Source organism: Taeniopygia guttata, chromosome 7, assembly GCF_048771995.1.
Source record: "Taeniopygia guttata chromosome 7, bTaeGut7.mat, whole genome shotgun sequence".
NCBI classification, from domain to species: Eukaryota; Metazoa; Chordata; class Aves; order Passeriformes; family Estrildidae; genus Taeniopygia; species Taeniopygia guttata.
In genome coordinates this window covers 1,978,702-2,000,112 of record NC_133032.1, presented here as the reverse complement: position 1 = coordinate 2,000,112, position 21,411 = coordinate 1,978,702, and the positions used below count along the sequence as shown (strand labels likewise).

General features: G+C 44.8%; 1 protein-coding gene across 41 annotated transcripts in view; it reads left to right on the top strand.

Annotated features, from left to right (window-relative positions):
* The window catches only part of LRRFIP1 (LRR binding FLII interacting protein 1), a 103,142-nt gene that overhangs the window by 55,173 nt on the left and 26,558 nt on the right, over positions 1-21,411 (top strand). For 9 of the 41 annotated variants that reach the window (XR_012056909.1, XM_030277072.4, XM_072931895.1 and 6 more), the window contains exons 4-13: positions 71-118; positions 1,380-1,424; positions 1,937-1,987; positions 5,198-5,230; positions 6,290-6,337; positions 9,595-9,651; positions 13,071-13,151; positions 14,301-14,345; positions 15,181-15,246; positions 18,140-18,217. The exons of 2 other annotated variants lie outside the window; for them this stretch is intronic. Coding sequence is in view for 38 of the 39 variants with exons in the window: in XM_030277072.4 (XP_030132932.2) it covers positions 71-118; positions 1,380-1,424; positions 1,937-1,987; positions 5,198-5,230; positions 6,290-6,337; positions 9,595-9,651; positions 13,071-13,151; positions 14,301-14,345; positions 15,181-15,246; positions 18,140-18,217 (552 nt within the window). In the remaining variant the exon portion in view is untranslated. The remainder of the gene's footprint in view (positions 1-70; positions 119-1,379; positions 1,425-1,936; positions 1,988-5,197; positions 5,231-6,289; positions 6,338-9,594; positions 9,652-13,070; positions 13,152-14,300; positions 14,346-15,180; positions 15,247-18,139; positions 18,218-21,411) is intronic. 30 more of the 41 variants (XM_030277077.4, XM_030277074.4, XM_041717250.2 and 27 more) reach the window with 23 other exon arrangements.

Here is a 21,411-nt window from a genome sequence, read left to right as displayed (position 1 = left end):
GTGCATGTCTAAATGTTCTGTGTTTGCTTTTCTCATCTAAATTCTGTTTTTTCCCCTTTTCTGTCCGTAGAAATATTATGGGCTGGATACTAAGTGGGGAGACATCGAGCAATGGATGGTAGGACTTGATCAACGTAGCTCAACAACTTTTGCATGTTGCAGTTCTGTGTAGTTCATAGAGTTTGAGATCCCTCCAAGTAGGTATTTTCATGCATTGGGAGTGTGAGTTTCGCTCCAAGCAATCCCACAGTCGTGCTTTTCCAACTGAAATGTGAGTTTTGATCAGCTGTAAAACTGGCAAGGACTGGGTTAGCGCCATCTCTTTTTACAGACCTGCGTCCATGCTGTCACTGGAAGATTAGATTAGGATAAAAACCTGTTAAAGCCCCTTGGGATACAGGGACTATTTGTGCTCATTTTACTTTTTGTGGGTTTTATCACCACTTGAGTCTTCTTAAATCTGCCTTCAGGTAAATTGTGGGCAAGTTTCACTCACGCTGTTTCATTTCCCTTAGCACTTACTGGCCCAGGGGAACCCCTTAGAGGGATGATTACTGTTAATGTGGCAATCCTAACTTTTTTTCCAATAGTACCCTGTCCTGGATTTTAGAATTTGCTAAAACCAGTGAGTACCAGCTGCAGACTTGGCCACTAGCAACATGTGACTGTTTTAACACCCGTGATATGAAATGAAGAAGTTGCTAATGGGCTGGAAGTCACTGGCTTCAAATGTCTTTCAACCCTAAGTTTATGAAACCAGTTAGCAGCGATGCCAGCTGAAAGCTGTGGCCTTGCCCTGGAAAGCTGAGTAGTGCACACTGGAAAAGGCAAAACTGAACAGCTGGCTTCCAGTGTGGAAGGTAACTTCCCAAACTCCCCAGATTCCTTGGTCTTTGATAATTAATCAATAAATACTGGTCTGCATGGACCACCCAGCCACCCCAGACTCACACAGAGTCTCCTCAAATCCTTGCTGGATGAGCATAACTCCACCTTACTGGCAGTTCCCTTGCTTGGAAATCAGCTTACCTGTGACAATCTGTTGACTACAATGGTGAAACCTTTTTTTTTCTTGCTGTTTTCTACTGTTGTTTCTAAAATCATTGGCAAATCAGTTTTCTAAAACCAGCTTGTTGAAATATAAAACATCTTGACGCCGTTTCCAGTGTCACAGAGGCTGCGTAGCAGAGAGGAAATTCGGGGTCTCAGAGGAGGGAGGAAGGGTTTTTCTGCTTTGACAGGGTGTCATGTCACGTTGTTTGGTTTAACTTTACTGGCTCCTAAGTGTGCCTGGAGTTCACTGTGTGTTTCTGGAAGGCTCTGTTGCTGTGTTTGTCCTCTCAACACCTCCCTCTGTTTTCTCTCTGCTGCCTTGGTAGGAAGACAGTGAGCGTTACTCCCGTAGAGCCCGAAGAAATGCCTCGGTCAGTACCTACTTTTGCTTTTTCTGTTCAGCCAGACGCTACAGATTAAGAAAACAGACGTGTGTAAGGCACTTCCTTCTCAAAAGAAAAGGAACCAAAACAAGCTCCTGCCACCCCTGGCAAGTGGAAACCCCAAAGCCACTTCCTGACTTCTCTGCCCTCTCCCCAGTCACTCCAGGGAGCTTTTGCAAATGTGCAAGAATAAAGGGGGTGAAAAGTGGGGAACTAACCTGTTTGGAGTGTTTAATATTAGTCAAAGGGCCAAGAGCATCGAGCAGGGAACACCTGAGCAAGCTCCTCCTTCACCCTGCAGTAAAATGCTTGACTGTTACTTGAGCAGGGTATGATTTCATTTGCTTTCTGCTTATACTTTCAGTGCAATTTTTTAAAAAACACTGAGTTTGTGCATATTTCCCTTCCTCTTGTCCCATCAAAGCCATCAGCATTTGCCTCAGTGCCTGTTACCTGTGTTCTTTTCACTGTTTTTTTGTCTCTACGCTTTCTCTCGCTAGGCTTCGGATGAAGATGAGCGCATGTCAGTGGGTAGCCGTGGAAGCCTGAGGGTTGGTAAACTGTGCAACCTCTGTGTGCATGTCTGTGTATGGGTGTCACTGTCCCCCTGTGCCCCCACACTCTGAGGGGACTGTCCTGGACGTGTTCCATGTTGGGTTTTTTCAAGTGGATCACTGATTGTCTCCAGTGTGTGCCCTGTGCAGGATCCTTTGTGGTCACTGCTCTTCACTCTTGCAGGAAGGACTTTGCCAAGACATTGGTGTCTGCATGCACCTTGTGAGCTCCCCTGTTTCACTCCTGGAATTGGAAATTTGGGAATGGGAATGGGTATTTGGGCATGGGAAGTGCTGGTGGGGTCAGTGTTTATTAGCTCAAGAAACCAGACGTGATTGATCAGTGGAAATAAGTGTTGGGTGCTTTGGAATTGCAGGTGAATACTCATAAAATAACAGAATGGCCTGAGCTGGAAGGGACCCACAAGGAGCATTGATCCAGCTTCTGTCCCTGCACAGACAGCCCAACAATCCCAGCCTGGCATCCCTGAGAGACTTATCCAAACTCTCCTGGAGCTCAGGCAGCTTCGGGGCTGTGCCCATTCCCTGGGAAGTGCCCAGCAGCCTCTGGGGGAAGAACCTTTCCCTGATATCTGACCCAAAAATGCCTCTGACACAGCTCCAGCTGTTCCCTTAGGTCCAATCACTAGTTACTGGCTTTAAAAATGCTGTAGAAATACTTGAAAATCATCTGCAGGCCTGAGTTTTGTGGAGGGTGGGATTAGTAAAGCACTGAGTACTCATCTGTAGGAAAAGTTCAAACAGTTTTTTTCCTCAAAACATCCAGACAGTATTTTCCCAGATAACACACATTTATATAAACCTTAACTCTTGTTTTTACATACTGTTTAAAAGACTCATTAAAAAAAAAAAAAAAAAAATTCTGCTGCAGAGCCTTCTCAGGGATCCCACTTTAAAATTGCACAAAATGTGCTTAAAAATATAAAGTGCTGCATTGTTCCCTTTTTAGTGAAATCCTTATTGCTACTAATGAAATGCTGCTAAAACCTTTTTTCCTTCAGATGACAAACTTGAGTGCTTTTCAGAGCTAGGAGATGCCTCAAAGCTTCAAAGAGTCAGTGAAGAAAAGCCTCTCTGCACAGCAGAATATGAAAAGCAGTGTTTATTTTACTTAGGGTTAAATGTTGACATATGGAAGTGTTTTTTGGAGGGGAAAAATATCTCTAGTTCAGTTGAAATATCAATTCTATCTATTTAGAAGGTGATGACAACACAAATGGGTTGTTTATCCCTGGCTGTAATGTGGCACGATGCAAACACACGGGCTCTGTGTTTATAGCACATCTTCATCTGAAACATCTTCTCTTCACAGAAATTCACCACTGATTCTTTCTGAGATGTTTTTGTGACACAATCCTGTGGTTTGTATACCTTTAAAGAGCAGAAGCCCTGCATTCTGCCTCCTCACCATCCCTTGAAGAAGCTTTTCTGGCCCTTTTTCCCTGAGCAGTCTCAGGCTGTGATAACCAATGCTGGCCTGGTGAACAGGGCTCCAGCTGCTCCGTGGGATGGCCCCAAATTCCTCATAGTTCTGCAAGGAATGTCCTTCTCTGCCAGAAGGATCTGGCTGAAACTTTCCACACTGGTGTTTCTCAGTGATGTTGCACAGGCCCTGTCCCCAGAAAGCTGCATTTGGTGGTGGATGTGCTGACATTTTGGCAGGCACAGGAGAAGTTTTGACAGAGCTTCCTTGCCTCATTCTTGTGTCACTGGGATTGTACAAGCACATAAATATTTGCCAGTCTGAACTGAAATTTAGCCTTACACATCTTCCAGTTGTTCTATTCACAATTAATTGATAGAATCACAGAATGGATTGAGTTGGAAAAGACCTTAAAACTCATCTTCTTCCACCCGCTGCCATGGGCAGGGACACCTTTCACTAACCCAGGTTGCTCCAAGCCCCATCCAATCTGGCCTGGAGCACTTCCAGAGAGCAGCCACAACTTCTCTGGGCATCCTGTGCCAGGGCCTCACCACCCTCACCGGGAAGAATTTCTTCCTGATACCAAATTTAAACCTATTTTTTGTCAGTTTGAAGCCATTCTTTCCTTTCCTGTCACTCCAAGCCCTTGTAAACAGCTTCTCTGAACACTTTTCCAGTGTGGATTTACGGGAGATGCTTTTAGTAATTTGACCACATCTGTGGCTAATCTGTGAAGGTTTGGTCTTGCTGCATCTGTCTTTAAAATAACAAAGCCAAAAGCTCCTTTAATTTTGATCAACCTTAAAAAAATCACCAGAGTTCTAGTGTCCAGTTTGGCTATGGAGCTATTTTAACCTGAGGACAGCATCAGAAACAGTTGCCTTGTGTCCACGAAGAGTTTATAAAATGACTTGGAGAATTCTGAATGATGCTGTCTTTTTGGATACTTGAAGGCTCTCCTTCCATCATTGCAGGATGGCATTTTTGGAAAATTCATCTTCTGTCTTTGTCACTCGGGCTCCTTGCACTGTGAGGGGCTGGTGGTGCCAGGGGTTCCTCTTTGCAGCTGTGCTTCTCTTCTGTGCAGGAAGTTTTCACTGAAATGAGCCAATATCAGACATTCACTTCTCCCTAGGGCTTCACCACCCCACTCATCTGTGTGGGTTTCACTCTGGACTTTTCTCCTGGAATATTTTTGAAGTGGATGCCTGGACTTCAGGCACCATAGATATGCTGAGGTGGCTTTTGGGGAGCTTCTGGATGAAGGGGTCCAGGGAGTCCTGGCTTGGCTGTATCTGTGGCTCCTCAGCTGCCATGGAGAGGCTTCTTCAGCAGCTTCCCTGATGATCCTAAACTCATCAACAGCTCCTGCCACTCCTGTTTCAGGAGTTCTGCAAGCTCAATTCTAAATCATGCAGATTTTCCTAGGGAAGCTCAGTAACATCAGCCTGAGTTTGTAGAGGCTCTTGAGCATCTCTTCAGTCCCTTTTCTATTCCAACACCATCAGCATGAAATATTGTTGTGTTATCAATCACTCATGATTAATTTGTGTATCCTTGTTTTGTATCCTACCAACTCCCAAACTTGTACCTTTGTGCAAGAAATGCTGCATTATCAAAGTTCTTTAGTTGGGATTTACATCTCCCTGCCTATTTTTATGTTTGTTTGTTGTTTGTTTTGATTTGGGGAGTTCCTTTGATTGACATAATTTGAGTTTTCCTTTGTGTTCTGATTTTCCTCTCCTCTCATGCCTTTACAGTCTCATTTGGAATATGCCAGCACCTACCCAGTGGTGAGAATAGTCTGCAAGTTGCAGAGTCGTGTGTGTGTGTGTGTGTGTGTGTGTTCAAAAACTAATCATGAAGAAGAAGAAGCTAACACAGGTTGTGATAACTGCTCTGAGATCAGGGTGATCTGGAAGCATCCTGAGGCAGTTTGTGGTCTGTGATGTCAGGGTGCCACTTCCCTCTCCTCCTTCTCTGACAGAGTTCAGATGAGAAGTGACAAATGATTAGAGAGATCTGAGCTAAGTTTAGCTCAGTAGTTACCACAGGCAGAGCAGAATGGCTTGGATTTCCCCTAAAACACTGTCTCTGTTAAAGCCTGTCCATGGTTGGACCTGATGCATCTGAATGTATTTTAGCACAGATCTGGAAAGGAATAAAACTCTCATAAACTCACTGTAAATAGATCTAGCAAAGGTGACAGGACAAACACACTGCCTACCAAAGTTGCAGCTTGTGTTACCTTCACTTTAGAGGACAAAATCAGCTTAATAATAATGCTTGGGCAGTGAGTATTTGCTCTGTGAACACGGAGATAAAGCTGCTCCTGAAAGAACAGAAAGGAGCAACGAGGATTAGAGCTCAGTAAAACATTTCCTGCTGCCTTGTGTTGAACTGGAGGTGTCCTGGTGTCTACAGGAAGCAAACTGGGCAGTGCAGTTCTATAGATTCTCCTGCTTTTCCCTCTCCTTCATTCCCGGCGCTATTTCCAATCGTGAGCGCAGCACACCCATTTGTGTGTGACCTACATCCCAGAATAGTTCAGCACGTTTGGGTGTTTGCATGGCTGTATTGATACAGTCAGGACGGACAGCTGGCAGCCCTGTGGATTGACTGAAGCCAGCCAGCGTGGCTGATTGGAGGCACGGCTGCTAAATTTACCAGCGCTCTCAGCATTTGAGCAATATTCCCTGATAACTGGGCGTTTGACTCCGAGGGTGGATTGGCTGCTGGGTGCTCGCTGAGCCGTGCTCTGCTGCTGTTCCTGCATGGGATGTGCATGCCTGGCTCTGCAGGGGTGTGCACACACTCACTGACCTCACCCCCCATTCTTCATCCCACTGCAGGCTGGATTAGAGAGTGAGAGGACCAAAAAGAAGAACTACTCCAAAGCAGTATGTATTTTTGTCTGTCTCAGAGAGGGCTCTGCCTGCAAACCCGCTGTGGCAGGACAGGAGCGTGTGTGTGCACGTGGGAGGGCTGCCAGCCCAATGTCAAGGATACGCTCTAACTATCAGCACTTGCCAGGCAATAATGAGCATCAGCTCATCTCCAAAATGTGGGATAATCCAAACTCTTATTTCCCACATAAAGACCATGGGGGAAAACTCAAAACCTTACTGGAGCTGCCTGACTTGAGCTGTAATAGGCAATATTGAGAGAATGTCATGGAATCCCAAATTGTTTGGGTTATAAGGGCCCTTAAAGCCCATCTCATTCCACCCCTTGTCATGGGTGAATCTTATGGGGAGCAATTCCAGGCAGGAAGAGGACACTGATGTCTCAAGTTTCAGCTTTTATATTTTTCAGATTCTGTGCTGCTTCAGTGTGTGGGTCTGCTTCATATTAGGAGGTGGTGATCTCTCTTCACAGAGTAGAGAGACAAAATAATTCCTTCTCTAGCTGAGGACCAAAGACAAATTATCTAAATCTCAGGCCCAAGAGCACAAACAATGGCAGAAGGAAGAGAGAAAACCAAGCAGGATGGGACTTCATAACCTAAAGCTGTAACTGGTCAATTAACTCCAATATGGAGTAGAACTTATAAAAGTGAGAGACCCTGTGACCAGTTGTCCATTTTGTGACCATTTTGGGTTCATCTTTGGTGTAGCCCTGGGCGGGCTCTTGCACTGCCCAAGGTGGATCCACTGAGGCCTTTTAATAAATCCCTGCTTTATTCTTTAGCTCATCACAGGTGGAGGCTGGGTTGGGGCTCTTTGCTACACTGGAAGCGAGCAGAGAATTTTTATGAGGGCTGGAAGTTGGTTGTGGGATTGAGAAAGCCTGGGGGAGCAGCACGAGCCACAGCCCAAGGTAAAAAAACATTGCAAGAAATGAACACAATGGCAGTGAAATGGTTTCCTTTGTCTGTCAAAAGCAAGAAGAAAATACAGAGAGAAATAGGGTCACAGAAGGGAGAACAAGTAAAACTGAGTCATTTTAGTATGCAGTTTTATTTGTCCCAGTTTTCATGAGGGTCAAATGCTTTGCATGTGAGCATAGCCTAGAACAAAGGTCAGCGAGGTCTGATAAAACTGACCCTGCTCTCCAAGAGCTGCCTGGAGCATTTGCCTTCAGAAATATGCACTGGAGAGGTTTCTGGAGAGGATGGGTCAGAGGGGCAGGGGAAGCGGCCTCAGCTCTGGGGCTTCAGGCTCAAATATGAGGCAGATTCCTTTAGAAGGGCTTGAACTGTGAAGTGATAACCAGTTAACCTGGGCTCATGGAAAATTCATCATGCTAATTCAACTGGAGGTCCTAAGCAGGGTAATTATTTAAGGGCATAAAGGATGTTACTGTAAATTGACTGTAAGGCTCTTGGCTGTCTCTACGTGACATTAAGTGAAACTTTGGGCCAGATCTCGTTCTTGTAACAGGAATGTACAGTTGGAAAATAACTTTGTTAGAGAACAAGACAGCTGGGAAGGATCTCAGCTGGTCTGTTCCCAGCTAAGACAGCATCATCTGGGTTTTTTAAGGAGGGAAAGGCAGTTCCCCAGAAGTCTGTATTGCCTGGCTGGCTAAGTGCAGGGAGTGAAGGCAGTTTCATATGAGGTTAGAGTGAAAATAAATATGATGATAAACAGGAGACAACTTGTCAAAATGGAATAACAGTAAAAACAAATGGGGAATACCACATCTGGGAAAATGAAGGTACCATTACAAAGTAACAGGATGGTTCAAATAGTGGTCTGAGGTTATGTTTAGTCAATATTACACAGCTGAAAAAGGCAAACAAGTCCTCAGTGTAGCAATAAAAGGGGTGGTGGAGGTAATTGGTCTGCACAGAACGTTGCCGTCAGCTGCTGGAGATCCATTTTAACCATTCTTCAGGGAAGTGTTGGAGAAATTCAAGGAGTTGGAAAAAAAAAACAAACAACCTGGTAAAAACTGGAAAGAAGCCAAGCTGTGTGAGAAGGCTACGACAGTATTTCAAATCAGTTCTTGAATAAAAGAAACTTGGATGTTTGCCTTCCATTTGGGGTGATAGTATTGCATTTCAATAGAGCATCTAAGCTTTTCCCAGAAGTAGCTTTCCCAGCTTGGCTCTGAACTGGTTTCTAAGTTAATTTGTTTAATTTTTCATGGAAGCTGCTGTATAGTAGATGATAAATATTTCTCTTGGAAATTGATTCAAATTGGTTCTAGTGGACTTTCATTTCGGGGACACATTGAAACATGGGGACTTCAAAACTTAATTTTAATAGAAATTCTAATTAAATTTCCCAAACCCCCGCCCCAATCCACAGAGGGCTTCCTTGTTTCCAGTGTTAAACCAGAGCTCATTGTGAGGTGATCCCAGAACAGTGAATTGCTGGGGAAATTTGAGCTTTTAATGCTGTCAATTGAGGAGACTTTTGGGTCTGTCCTCTCTTCTTCACCACCACATTCCCAGACTCAGGACTGAGTCACTAATTGTTTTCTTTTATTCCCAGCAGTGCTGCCATAAGGATTTGAAGCACCTCACCTTGCTTATGGAATAGTCCTTGAGGGACTGTTTGTTTTCCTTCCTTTGAGGGAAAACATCTTCCTGACACCAGGGAGGACAGCTGGGCCCACCCAAATTTCCTACGAGCCCTCAGACTGCTGCAGAATCCTGGGGTGTGGCAGATGGCCACTGCCTGGGTTTAATTTTGATGCTCAAAATCAAAAAGAAGAGAATTTATACAGCACTGCATATTTACTAAGCTGGATTTCTCAAACCGAATTAATTCTTCTACTACAATTCACTGCTCTTTAGGTGTTCAGCTGCCTGAGGTGTAAATAGCTACAGTGATATATACCCTTTATTGTAGTCTCTGATCTCCTTTTTGTCCCCATTTTGCCTCCTGTTCTCTTCACAGAATGTTTGAACATAGACCAGTAATAATAGAGGAGGCAAAAAAAAGGGATCAAAAAGGGCAAGCAGGAGTATCCTTGACATTTTTGGCTGTTCTAGTGGTAGTGACACAAATGTTGGTGTCCTCGTGTTTGAAATCATGATTTAATCCTGCACTGCTCCTGTTCCTGGTGTATCTTTGAAAAGTTCTGTCTCTGCCTTTGTCTTTTGTAAGTGATGACACTTGCTTAAAAATTTGCTTCGGGGTCTACATCAATTTTTCTTCTCTCCTTCTTTTGTCTTTCTTTTTTTTCCCCTTTCGTTCCATAACAGACCAATGGTTATGAGGAAGACGTGTATGGATCATCCCAGAGTAGAAAATCTAGCAGGGTTAGTAGATGATTTCTATTGCTATAAAATTCTATATCTCCATTTAATGGGATTAAATCTAATTAGCAAATTCTTTTTGGCAGTGAAGCAGGTTTTACCTGTCTTGCATGTTGTGGGTTTGGAGTTTGTCAGGCACTGGAGGTGCAGGAAGAAGCTGTCTGGGAAATGAAAAATCAAAAATCAGGCTGTGAGTGGGGAGTCTCAGAAATTGGTACAGAAAGATCTTGGGAGTCAGAACTGCTTTAACTTGTAAACAAAATGAGGTAAAAATTACATTGTGACAGCACTGGCAGGGAGGATTTCCACATGCTGGAAGCAGAGTGAGTGCTTTTCAACCTCTGCAAGGTGTTCATGCTGTGCTCTGGTACTGAATCTCCTGAGTTAGTCCATGCCTTGAGATTTGCATAGTTAAAATGAACTTTGGCTTTTGAATTTTCCCCAAATGCACGTTGTTTATTTGAAGTTTGCTTAGCTAAATGCCTTTGTTTTGTTTTGTTTTTCTTTTCCTTTATAAACTATATCCTAGGGTTTCTGGAAACATCTACAGAGCTGAAGAGCCAGTGCAAGTGTTCCCACTTTACTACTTAACATTGATGGACTTTTATTTCTAGTCTGAAAAGGCTTAATTATTAACTCAATTGTGAAGATGCAGGTCACAATGTTCCCTCCTGTTCCAGCACAAGTGTTGTGTGTCAATTCCAGCAACTCCTGGCCCTGCTTTGTTAAATATTGGGGATTGTGCAAATGATTTAAAGGGCTTGTCCGAGCACAGCCTGGGGCAGAGGGGGGACTGTTTGGGTTTTTTTTTTTCCCCTTTATTCTAACAAAGCCAGACAAAAGCTGAGAGCCTGTTGATCTTTGTGCTATCAAGGCTTCTAAAGAAATTTAGTGGTCTGCAGCCTAGAGCTCAGTGTTTAGGCCAAAAATAAACTCTTTTAAGCCTCCATTTATCCAAGTGTTTGAGCAATAACACACTGAACATGAGAGAGAGTTCAGGGGGTTACTTTGTAGGCATGAAGTTAAGCAGCTGCCTGGATAAACAATGAAACCTGATATTTCACGTCCATCTAAAATTGTTGCTGCCATATAATTTAGCTGGCATTATGTGGATAAGAGACAAAGAAATACTGTTGCTTGAACTGCTGGAAAAAGCCTGTCCTGTTGCTGGCACTCCTGCTAGCCCATTTGAGGAGTTCAAGGAGCTTTATTCTGTAGCACTGGTGACAAATGATGTTCTTACTCTTTACTGACATACTCCAGTGCTCCGAGGACCACAGGGAGAGCAAAATATCTGCAAGAAAGTCATCCAGGGAGAAGAGGTTGTTTGGTTTCCATTTAAATAATTCAAAATCATCCTGGAATTAGCGCTTGCAGCGTGGGGGTTTAGACTGAGTAGGGCTTAATTACAGCAACATCGTTAGTTCCTTGTAGTTCTGTTGCTGTTTGGATTAATCATTAATTAGGAGGGGGAGGAAAGTTTGGGGGTAACTCGGAATAGCTGAAACTTCAAACCAAATTGATGCCAGCATGGCTGGTATTCACTTTTTAGGAATATTCTCTCCAAAAGGCCCAAGCTGAATCCTAAAGATTGTCGAAGTGACAAGGTGTCCAGGTCAGCTTGGCAAGACCCAACAGAGTGAAAGTCCTTTTTTCCCTAGCCCAGCTGCTGAAGAAAAGGTCTGGAATGTGTGAAGCCAAGTTTTCAAGGTTGTTTATGTTTTCTTATCTATGATAGTTTCTCTCTGACCTGCTGAGGTCCAGCTAGTACAGAAGTCACGGCAGTCTCCTCCGAGCCCCGGGCATCTCCCACATTATATACCCAAAATTATGTGTGCCATGTTTACAGTTCCTGTACCAATACCTAAAATCTATGTTGGACAGTGTGTCCCTATCCTAGACCAATAGAGAAGTGACACCATCACACCAAGACACAGAGGACAAGAAGAAGGAAGAAAAGGCCAGGGCATGCCCAGATTCCTCCACCTTGTATCCCTGAATTACATTCTAAACACCCCCAAAATTCTACTTTTCCACCCTGTGTCAATTCCCCTATTACACTGTTCAAACCCTTTTGGCTTGTAATTCTTCATATAAGGTTGGCAGCCTCTCCCATGGGCTAAAATCAAAGCCACAGGTGTTTTTGACTTCTTGCCAAGGTCCCTGAGCCTCTTGCCAGGGTCTGGAGGCGTCCAGGGCAGCCAAAGGGATGCTCTGGACTCCAACAACAAGGGAACATGAAAAAGAGGAAAATTCTTCAGGACAACAGGGAAATGATGAATGAACCCGCTGGCGATGGCTGTTTCCAAAATAGGTGTCCAGTTTTAAGTCACAGAATGGACTGATCCATGTGCACCCTGCACTTGCAGTATCATGGGTTGATCCCTTAAATATGATTAATGCCATGTGCTTAAATAATCCACATGCAGATTGCAAACTCTAAGCAGGAATGAAAGTTACTTCTTAAAGTTCAGCTCAGGTTTCCTTTCAGTCAAAGTCAGGCACTATTTGGGGGGTTTTGGTATGTGGCTGGTTGTTTCTTGGGTTAGGTTTTTTCCAAGGTTGGACAGTGATTTGCCCTCAGCCAGTACCTGTGGGTATTGTGTCATATCTAAACTGCTCACAGTGACAGAAGAAAGCACACAAATTTCTTTAACTTGCAACAGATCTCCCTCCTTTGTGAGGAAATTAACACCTCCATGGGCTGCAGTGATGAAGCAAGGATGAGTTAGGTTTGTGAGGAGCTGACTGCTGAAAGCAGAGCACCTTGACTGGCCAGACCCCCATGAGAAATGTTTGGGGAGGAAAGGTGTCAGGGAATAGGTGTGAAAGGAGAGGAGAGCTCTGGAGAATAGCCAAGGAGGTGAAGGCCGTGAGGTCTTTCAGAACAACCATTCCTCATTAAGATCCCCTACGTGGACCAAAAGTGCAGGGATGACTGGATGCAAGACAGAAAGCAGGGAAAGAAGGTGTTTAATTTATAGAGGGTGTTTAAAGTCTCACTTCTTAGGGAAGAGTTTTCTCCCTGCTCAATCTTGCGATATCTGACAGTGGGCTGCTCACTTCCTGCTGGGCACAGCCAGCAGCTTTGGTCCCTGGCTTTGCTCTCCATCTCCAGGATCTCAGCTTCTCCTGGGAGTGTAGCTTACAGGACTTAAGCTCCTCAGGAGCTCAGGAGGAAGATGACCAGCCCTCTGACCAGTGCATTTTATCCAGTGCTTCAAAGGTCCCGCAAATTTCACACATCCTCACAGCTTTAATGCAGTTCTCTCTTCTTTCTGCATTTGTGACCACTTTGCTTTGCACTTTGTAATCACCTAATTTACTTTTTGCTTCCCATTTAAAGGGATAAGGATTGAAGCTGAGTTCTCAAGGAATTTGGTTTTTTATATTTTATTTTTTTGCTTTGTTTGTTAATGCAGGCTTCGTACTACTCTGACCTGGGTCTCCCCAACAGCAGCTATGCTTCTACATCTCAACTTTCTTCCCAGAATGGAAATTGGGTCTGTTGCCCTCTGGCTTCACCTGGCCTGGATTTTGTTTGGATGATACAACCTCTTGTACTCAGGAATGAATTCGGACCGATTGTCAAGAGTCTCTGTAGCTCTTTTTAGTGAAACTTTAAAAAAAAAAACCCCAAACAAACCAGACCTTTTAAGATTGGAATGAGTAATGGAAAACTGTTTTCAAATGAGCACAGTCAGTTTTCCCTCCCCGCTCCTCCCTTTCCTTGTCTGCCATTGGCCTCAGTTGGTCTGGGAAGATAAGGGAAATCTTAATTACCTGAAGTTCTCTGAGGCAGCTCCTCTGCATAGCGTGTCAGTCTGGTGAGCTTGAGACAATCCAGTCTGCACGACACAAAACTACAGGGAAGCAATTCCCAGAGTGCTGGGAGAACATCAGTGAAGCTGTGAAACCCCTGCGAGGTTGCATTGTCCCCCGTGTGTGGCAGAGCTGGGTGCCAGCAGAACTCCAGCAGTGCCCCAGGTGCTGCCTGGGGACACAGCACAGGAGTGTGGATGGGGCACTGGCAGCAGGACCTGGCCTCAAGCCTGGGCTGGGGAATCCCTGCTGGAGTCTCTCTTGCACCCGGCTCTGTGCTCTGGGTTTAACTGCTGCAGTTTGGGGGGGATGGTTACTAACACTAGTTTCAGGCCGCTCTGACTGAAGTGCTTGTTTATCCTGAATTAGTTGGGTTTTCTCTGCAGTTGTGAATAATGAAACACACAGGAGATGGTCTTACAGCTGTGTGAAACACTAACAGTGTGTACTTTGAAGCACTTCTGTGTAGCTCTTTTCTGGCTTTGGTTGAAGTGAGGAGAAACCCCATTTCTGGCTCCTGTACACCAATGTGTGGGAGACAATAACAGCTTAACAACCTAAAATTAAGTTTTACTGTTTTGCTTTGGCATACTGTTGTGTCCTCCCTTCCTGTAGGAAATGCATGTGCCTGCTTGGTATTCTTAGTGTTTGGGAGCTGAGATTTAATGCTTTCATGGTGCTCATGACTAATATTCTCTGTGCTGGGTTTCCTTTTGCTGTTGTGTAGTGATCCTAATCTCTCACCAAGAGGGTTCATTCTGCTGTAGGCATCTTTTTTTCTGTTTAATTTACTGTGCCAAAACAAACAGTGTTGTGCTTGTCTCCCCCAGCCCTCCCTGCTGTACAGCGATGCCCTGCCAGCCAGGAGTTACAGGGTTTGTTGTGCTGATGCTCTGAGCACCAACACCAGAGCCACTCACCCCAGCCATGCACATGCTGTCCCCTGCCCCTGTCTGTAATTCCTGCTGGGTGCATTTGTCTCACACCCCGGTGTCCCATCCATCTGAATGCCACGTGTGTGATGCTGTTTGTGCACACCTGGATTTACTGAGCCTTCCTTTAATTCCTGTTGGGGTTGTGATGCTGCCAGGGGTGTCATGTCCGTGTGGAAAGAGTTGTCTTCCTCGGTGTCTTTCCAGGAGCAGGGCAGAGAGGCAACATCAATTCTTGCAGGTTGCTTAACAACTAACAAAAATCTGTTCACAAATTTTTTTTTTAGACAAATTTCTGCCTTCTTGTGTAAAATGAGCTTCTCATAATTTTTTTCTCAAAGCTTAAATGTAGAGTTTCCTACTCCCCTTGTGTTTCTTGAGCCATATATCTCTGTGCTAAACCGGAGTCAGTCTTAAAATACACATTTTCCTCCTGTTTTATTAATTTGCTAAACTGGCTGTAAGTGAAGCTCATCACTGCCAGCACCAGCAGTGAAGGTGAAACAGTTGGGATCAGTGTAAGAATTGATGTAGCTATTTCAAATTAAAGTTGAGCTGAAGCCCTGGGAGCAGGCTCGGTGTCAGATCTCGGGGTGTACCCGATCCTGCACGTCAGGTCGCGCTGGCTCTTCCCTCGCATGCTGCTTGTGCTTGCACCCCGAGATGTCCCTGTCCTCGCCCATCCTGCTGCCTGCCACGTGTGCTGGGTGAGTTTGTGAGTTTGTGGTTGTGCAGGCTGAGCTGCCACTGCTGTGCTGACTCTGTGTTTTAATTGTAGGCGTCTGTGTACGAGGAGAGCGTTTACAGCGGGAGCCGGCGCTATAGTGCCCCCAGTTCCCGCGCTGTAAGAAGTTTTCTGCTTTTCCCTGCTCTGTCTCTGTCCTCTGCCACATTGGGGAACCTTTCATGTGGGCTGTGTGACATCCAGGGCCTGCTGCTGTAGGCACAGGAGTGGGAGCACCATTCCCACGAGCTGTCATGAAGCAGTGATCAATGGGAACTCATCCCTCTGCGGGACAGGGAATCCGGTTCTGCAGATAAAACACCTTGGAAAGGCCATACATGAAGTCCTTTCCCTCCCTGAGATTTAATTCTTACTGTCAAAACTGAGAAAAATACAAGTTTAAAAAAATATCAGCCAAAAATTTAAAAATCAGTTCCACACAAGCAATGTGAAGTAAATTATTTTTGGGAATCTATGGGTTGCTTGGTTTTGTTTCTTGGATTTATATTCAAATATATTTTACATTCATGTATGTGACAGTGCTTGCAAAATGTGTGTTTCTGAGTGTGGATGGCTCTGTCATGGATGGGAAGCAACAATATAAGGAATGACCATATAAATTGTTTCCTTTCAAAAAAGAGAAACTCCAGGAGTTGGTTTAAAAGACAGAGAATGCCTTCATACCTCCTCTGTGGGTGTTTGGGCCAGGCAGTCCATCTGCTGCTGTTGTGTCCACCTGAGGAAAAAAAAACGGAAAAAACAATCTCTTTAGATTTTTAAGTCCTCCTCTGCTGGCCCACTGCTTACTCTGCCTCTCATCCGGATCTTCACTGATGATTGCAAAACCCAACCAACCAAAAAAACCTCAGCAAACAAATAACCACCATCTAGGGCCATAAGAGTGAAAAGCCTCGAGACAGAGCACTGATGCTAACTTTAAACAACACATTTTTATTAGCTTGGAGGAGGAAACACTTTCAAGAATGCTTACTAAGCACTAGTCCTTCAAGGGCTGTGCCATCCTCTTGCCACCCCATTGATTCACAGCTGGGAGAAATCATTTACAGCAAACCCTTCAGCCTAAAACCTGTTTGCAAGTCGTTCATGGGCTGTCAGTGGCATGAGGACTGAAACGCTGGTGCTTTCCCCTCCCTCCATCCCCATCCCACCCTGAGCCACAGGTATTTGTGTGTAACCCAGCCTTTCCAGTTCCTGGAGTAATGAGAGACTTGGACCAGGAGGGGTTTGCCCCAGAGGCAGCGACCTTGTCACACCACCTGTGGTTGTTTTAATGCCTCTGAACCTTGCAGCACTTTTAACCTGGAGAGGGAGTGTCACCTCGGGTGGCTGTTCCCAAAAAAATGTTTTTGGAAGAGCAGGTGAATGCAGGGGGTGAGGCTGAAAGTGGCCTTGATTGGTCACAACCACTTACTTCCACAGTCAGCCCTGCAATGCACAGGGAGCAGCTGTGGAATAAATAGAGCCTGGAAACATTAATATGGGACTCATCAGTAGTTAAAACTTCTTCCCTGTCACACGTTTCAAATTTATTCTAAACACTTCTTTTGCTAAACATAAAATACTGCAGTGACCAAACAGAATCTGTATTTTTATTTCAGTGCTTTTTGCCTTTAATTTAGGAATTTTTGTGTGATTGGCAATAGCTGTAGTGTGCAGCAGATCTTTTTACTGTGCATATTCTCATCTCTGAAATGCAGATCAGGTGCACAAAACCAGTGTAAGACACAGAGTCCCACAATGGTTAGGGTTGGAATGGACATTAAAGGCCACCTGGGCAGGGTCACCTTCCACTCTCCCAGGGTGCTCCAAGCCCTGTCCAGCACTGGACATTCCAGGGCTGGGGCAGCCCCAGCTGCTCTGGGCACCCTGTGCCAGGGCCTCCCTCGGGGTGCATCCGAGGGCATTGCCCTGCCCGTGGGCTCACTCAGGGCTGTGCACCTTGCTCGGGATGTTTTGTGGGCAGTGGCTGACCCTGTGCTTCAGCTGGTGCTTGTGCTCTAGCTGGGGTTATTTCCAGCTTACCCTCTCACCATTCATTAGTGCTGCAAGCTTAATTTGCAAGTGATGCTGTGCTGCTTTGCTGCTATGACTAATGATGATGGAGCAGCCCTGCAGTGGCTTGGTGAAGGCCTGGCTGTTTCTGTAAAGCTAAAGGGTCCAGGAATTCCTGTAGTGGCCAGGTGACTTAATAAAAAAACCTGAAAAAACCCACAGCATCTCCAAAGTATGGTAATTCTTCAGATTTCTGTGTGTTTGTATCTGAGAAACAGTCCTAATCACCTCTGAAATAAAATCATTATTTTCAGGACAAGTTCTAGTTCTGTTTCCCTGATGCTTTAAACTTTCATTTCCCTGCTCCATTTCCACTGCATTAAAACCTGTGTCCAAAGCATGGACACGTTCTTTGTACTTTTCAGCAACCTCCCAGACCTGTCCTGCATCTCTGCTTAGATGTTTCCTTTTAAAAAAATCTAAAACATTTTTTTTGGCAGGAGATGAGGACTGCAGGTGCTGCAAAACCAGGAAAGAGACTCAGTCTCTGAGCTGGGCTCAGTTTTTACTTTAATCCTCACATAGATGGATGTTTCTTCCTTTGGCCTGCAGAGCACAAATTCATTTTATATGTGCACTACGTTGGGAACATGGGAAAGTGATTCACCAGAGAGCCTCAGAGCTCTTGGAAAGTAGTAGGATGCAGCCTTTTGTAGAGAAACTAAATTGTTGTCACTGGTACCTGAAGAGATATAAATAAATGATTAGTATCCTAAGAATTGAGTCAAAACTCTACTTGAACTGCCAGTGGAATTACTGCTTACCTTAATTTTCAAATTAACAATTCTCTGACTTTCACTGCTGTCCCTTTGTCCAGCTGCATGTAGCCATCTCTTTAACTAATTTCAGATGTGATGCTCTACATCCTCTGCTGCTTCTCTTGCCAGTTCTAATGGCTTTCTCTTTTCTCTGCCTGTTGTTCCTGGTTTTCCTGCTGCAGCCCTCGGAATACAGCTGCTACCTTGGTTCGGGATCTCGGGCATCCTCCAGAGCCAGCTCTGCTCGGGCCAGTCCAGTGGTGAGCTCCTCTATTTCTCTTTGCCCCTCAACTGTTTCATTTCTCTCTTCTGCAAGGTTTTTTTGGTACAGAGTGGTCACTGTCCCTCTTGAGGCACTTCCTTAGGGTGTTAATTGGACCTTCTGGGCAGTGCTTAAGACAAAGAAACCAGAGGAGAAATTGCAAAACTGAAGTGATTTCTATGCAGATGCATGTTTTTACAACAGCAAGTGCACTTTGGACTCTCACAACAATGCTGTGTTTGCTTTAAATGGAAAATAAAGTACAGCAAGGTTATTGTGGAAAAGACTGGGATGTTGATGGGAGTGCTGTGTCTCCTTTGGGGGAGCAGGAAACCCTAAATCTCACTGCAGCATTCAAGCAGTTCAGTTTCTCTCCAGTGAGCAGTATTTTGGTGCAAAGCTGCAGGGCTCTCCAGTGGCTGGATTTGAACATCTTTGTGGGACTGCAGAGTGCCAGGCACTGCAGTCTTTAGCATGCTGAAGTGCTGGAAGGTTAAGGAGCACCCAGCACAAGCTGTGGCTGAGCAATGCTCAAGTGCTAATGATGCCTCAGGTTTTAACTTTTCTATTTTTCAGATTCTGTGCTGCTTTAGTGTGCACTTCTGAGCTTCATATTCAGGGATGGTGAGCTCTCTGCACAGAGGAGGGAGACAAAACAATTCCTTCTCTGGCTGGGGACCAGGGACAAATGATCCAAATCTCAGGCCCATGAACAATGGCAGAATGAAGAGAGAAAAGCAGGATGGGACTTCATAACCTAAAGCTATAATTGGACAATGAACTCCAATATACAAATGGACCAGAATTTATGAAAGTGAGAGACCCCTGTGACCAATTGTCCATTTTGTGACCATTGTGGTTCATCTTGTGTGCAGCCCTGGTTGGGCTCTTGTGCTGCCCAAGGTGGATCCATGGAGGCCTTCTAATAAATCCCTGTTTATTCTTTAATTCTGCCTAGCTTCTGTTCTAGGTCAACCTTCACAAGGCATCACTAAAGCCTTGTCCATCCCCTGCTTTTAGGGGGTTTAATTTTTTAATAGCACGTTGTGCTTTCTCTCTGTGACTGTTCCTCTCTGCTGCTGTTTCCAGCTCTGGGTGTTTTTCTGATTTATTTCCAAGCCTGGGGACAGCTGCTGAGTGCATTGGGATGTCTGGTAGAGGAAACATACAGCTTACAGTAAACTAAAATATAACAACATTAATTTGCCCCAGAGAGAGAGTTTTGCAGTCGGCCATTTGAAAACTGATACAACAGAGCTGTGTGCTCTGAAGTTTTGGTGTTCCAAGGGTACATTCACTTTTTTTAATTATTGAAAAACAGAGGGATTTTCATCAGATAATGTGTGGCAGCCGGTGAGCTGTAAATAAATCAGTGTTTCAATTAGCCCCTGAACCTGAGTCCCTGAGCTATGAGTTCTTGCAGAATATAACTTATATTAGTAATACATCTTAAATGGCTTTGCAAACTGAATTTCAATTACCCCCAAAGCAAAATTAATCAGAATAAACAGGGATTCCATTACAGTTCTGTAAGGGCTATAAGAACTGGGTACCCACAGAGTGCAGTTGGTTTCCATTAGGTGTTTTCTGTGTGCCAACTGAGTCATCCCTGCAAGTTGCTTATGGGAATCACGGGATGCTGGGAGGTGCAGGGGAGGTTTTGGGTTTTAAATTCCCTGCTTACACTTCGGCCTCGTGGTGTGCAGGTGGCTGGAAATGCTTTGCAGAGTCAGCACCAAGCTTAATCTGCTCTGCAGGGAGACAGCAGGCACCCCTTAAATTACCTTTTTTGTTTTAATTAGTGGTTTATTGTCTGCCGTGGAGAGCTTACCTTATCTCTGTCACCTTGAAGAAGAGCAGAGAGTTAATGTCCTAGTGAGTCCAGGTGATCCTAAAAGTTCTTATTGCTACACAGGGTCAGTCCAGCAGCACCTTGTGATTATATTTTTTTTCCCTGTGTTAAACAGACATTGCTTTTCCTATAGCTCAGAGTGAGGGATCAGTTCTACTGACAAGCTTCAAAGTGTTCTTCTAGAGTTTCCATCGGGTTCTTGGGAGTGGAGAACGATTCCATGGAACTTTCTAAATTAAAGCATACAACAGCTTGTCACTGCAGCTCTGAATTTTTTTTTCTCAGACTTTTGTTTCCCCTTCCTATCACTGCTCACTGAACAGTGAGCAAAAAGCAGCAGTAGTTTTCCTGCAGTGGTTTTCCTGCTGTGCACAGCTTTGCTAGCTCTGTTCTCATTTGTGTTACCGTGTTGGTAATACAGTCAGAGGCAGGAAGATACTTAAACACATTGTGTGAATATTTGTCTTTGTAGTTATTTTAAGAATTCACTATATCTGAATGAAGTTTGCTGATTGCTTATTTTTCTTTAACATTTTTCATGTTATCCCACTGGTAATTATCTGCTGTCCTTGCAGTTACTGCAGATATGCAAATATGTTGTTTAATATTAAACCGTCCTCACATAAAGTACATATCTTAGGACTACTGAGAGCCAACATCAGATATTTCTGTACAGATGGGCCTGAGCTCTCAGCATGTTTTGGTAGAGCTGGACTTTTAATATGAATTACAGAAATTTTGTTATATTTATTTTCTAAATTAAGAAGCTACTAGTGAAAAGCATTTATTCCTAAATCTGAAACAGACTCAGGATGCAGTAGTGTTTGTCTGAAGGCTCTCTAAGTCAAGGCAGGCAAAACAAGAGGAAAGGGCAGGTTTTGCTATGCTGAGATGATGGTGGTTCATTCTGGCTCTCTCCCTTCTTTGGATCCTCAGGCAGCAACACAAGCAGAGTTCAGCCTGAGCACACACAGAGTTGTAGAATATCCTGAGCTGGAAGGGACCCACAAGGATCATCAATCCACACCCTGGCCCTGCACAGACACCCCAACAATCCCCCTGAGCATCCCTGGCAGTGCTGTCAAACCCTCCTTGGGCTCTGTCAGCCTGGGGCTGTGCCCATTCCCTGGGGAGCCTGGGCAGTGCCAGCCCCCTCTGGGTCAGAACCTTTCCCAAAATCCAGCCTGAGCTGCCCTGACACAGCCCCAGTCATTCCCTGGGTGCTGTCCCTGTCCCAGGGAGCAGAGATTGGAGCTGCCCCAGGGGAGGAAGATGCCAGGCATGCTGAGCTCTGCCCTCTGTCTCCTCCAGGCTGAACAAGCCAGGTGCCCTCAGCTGCT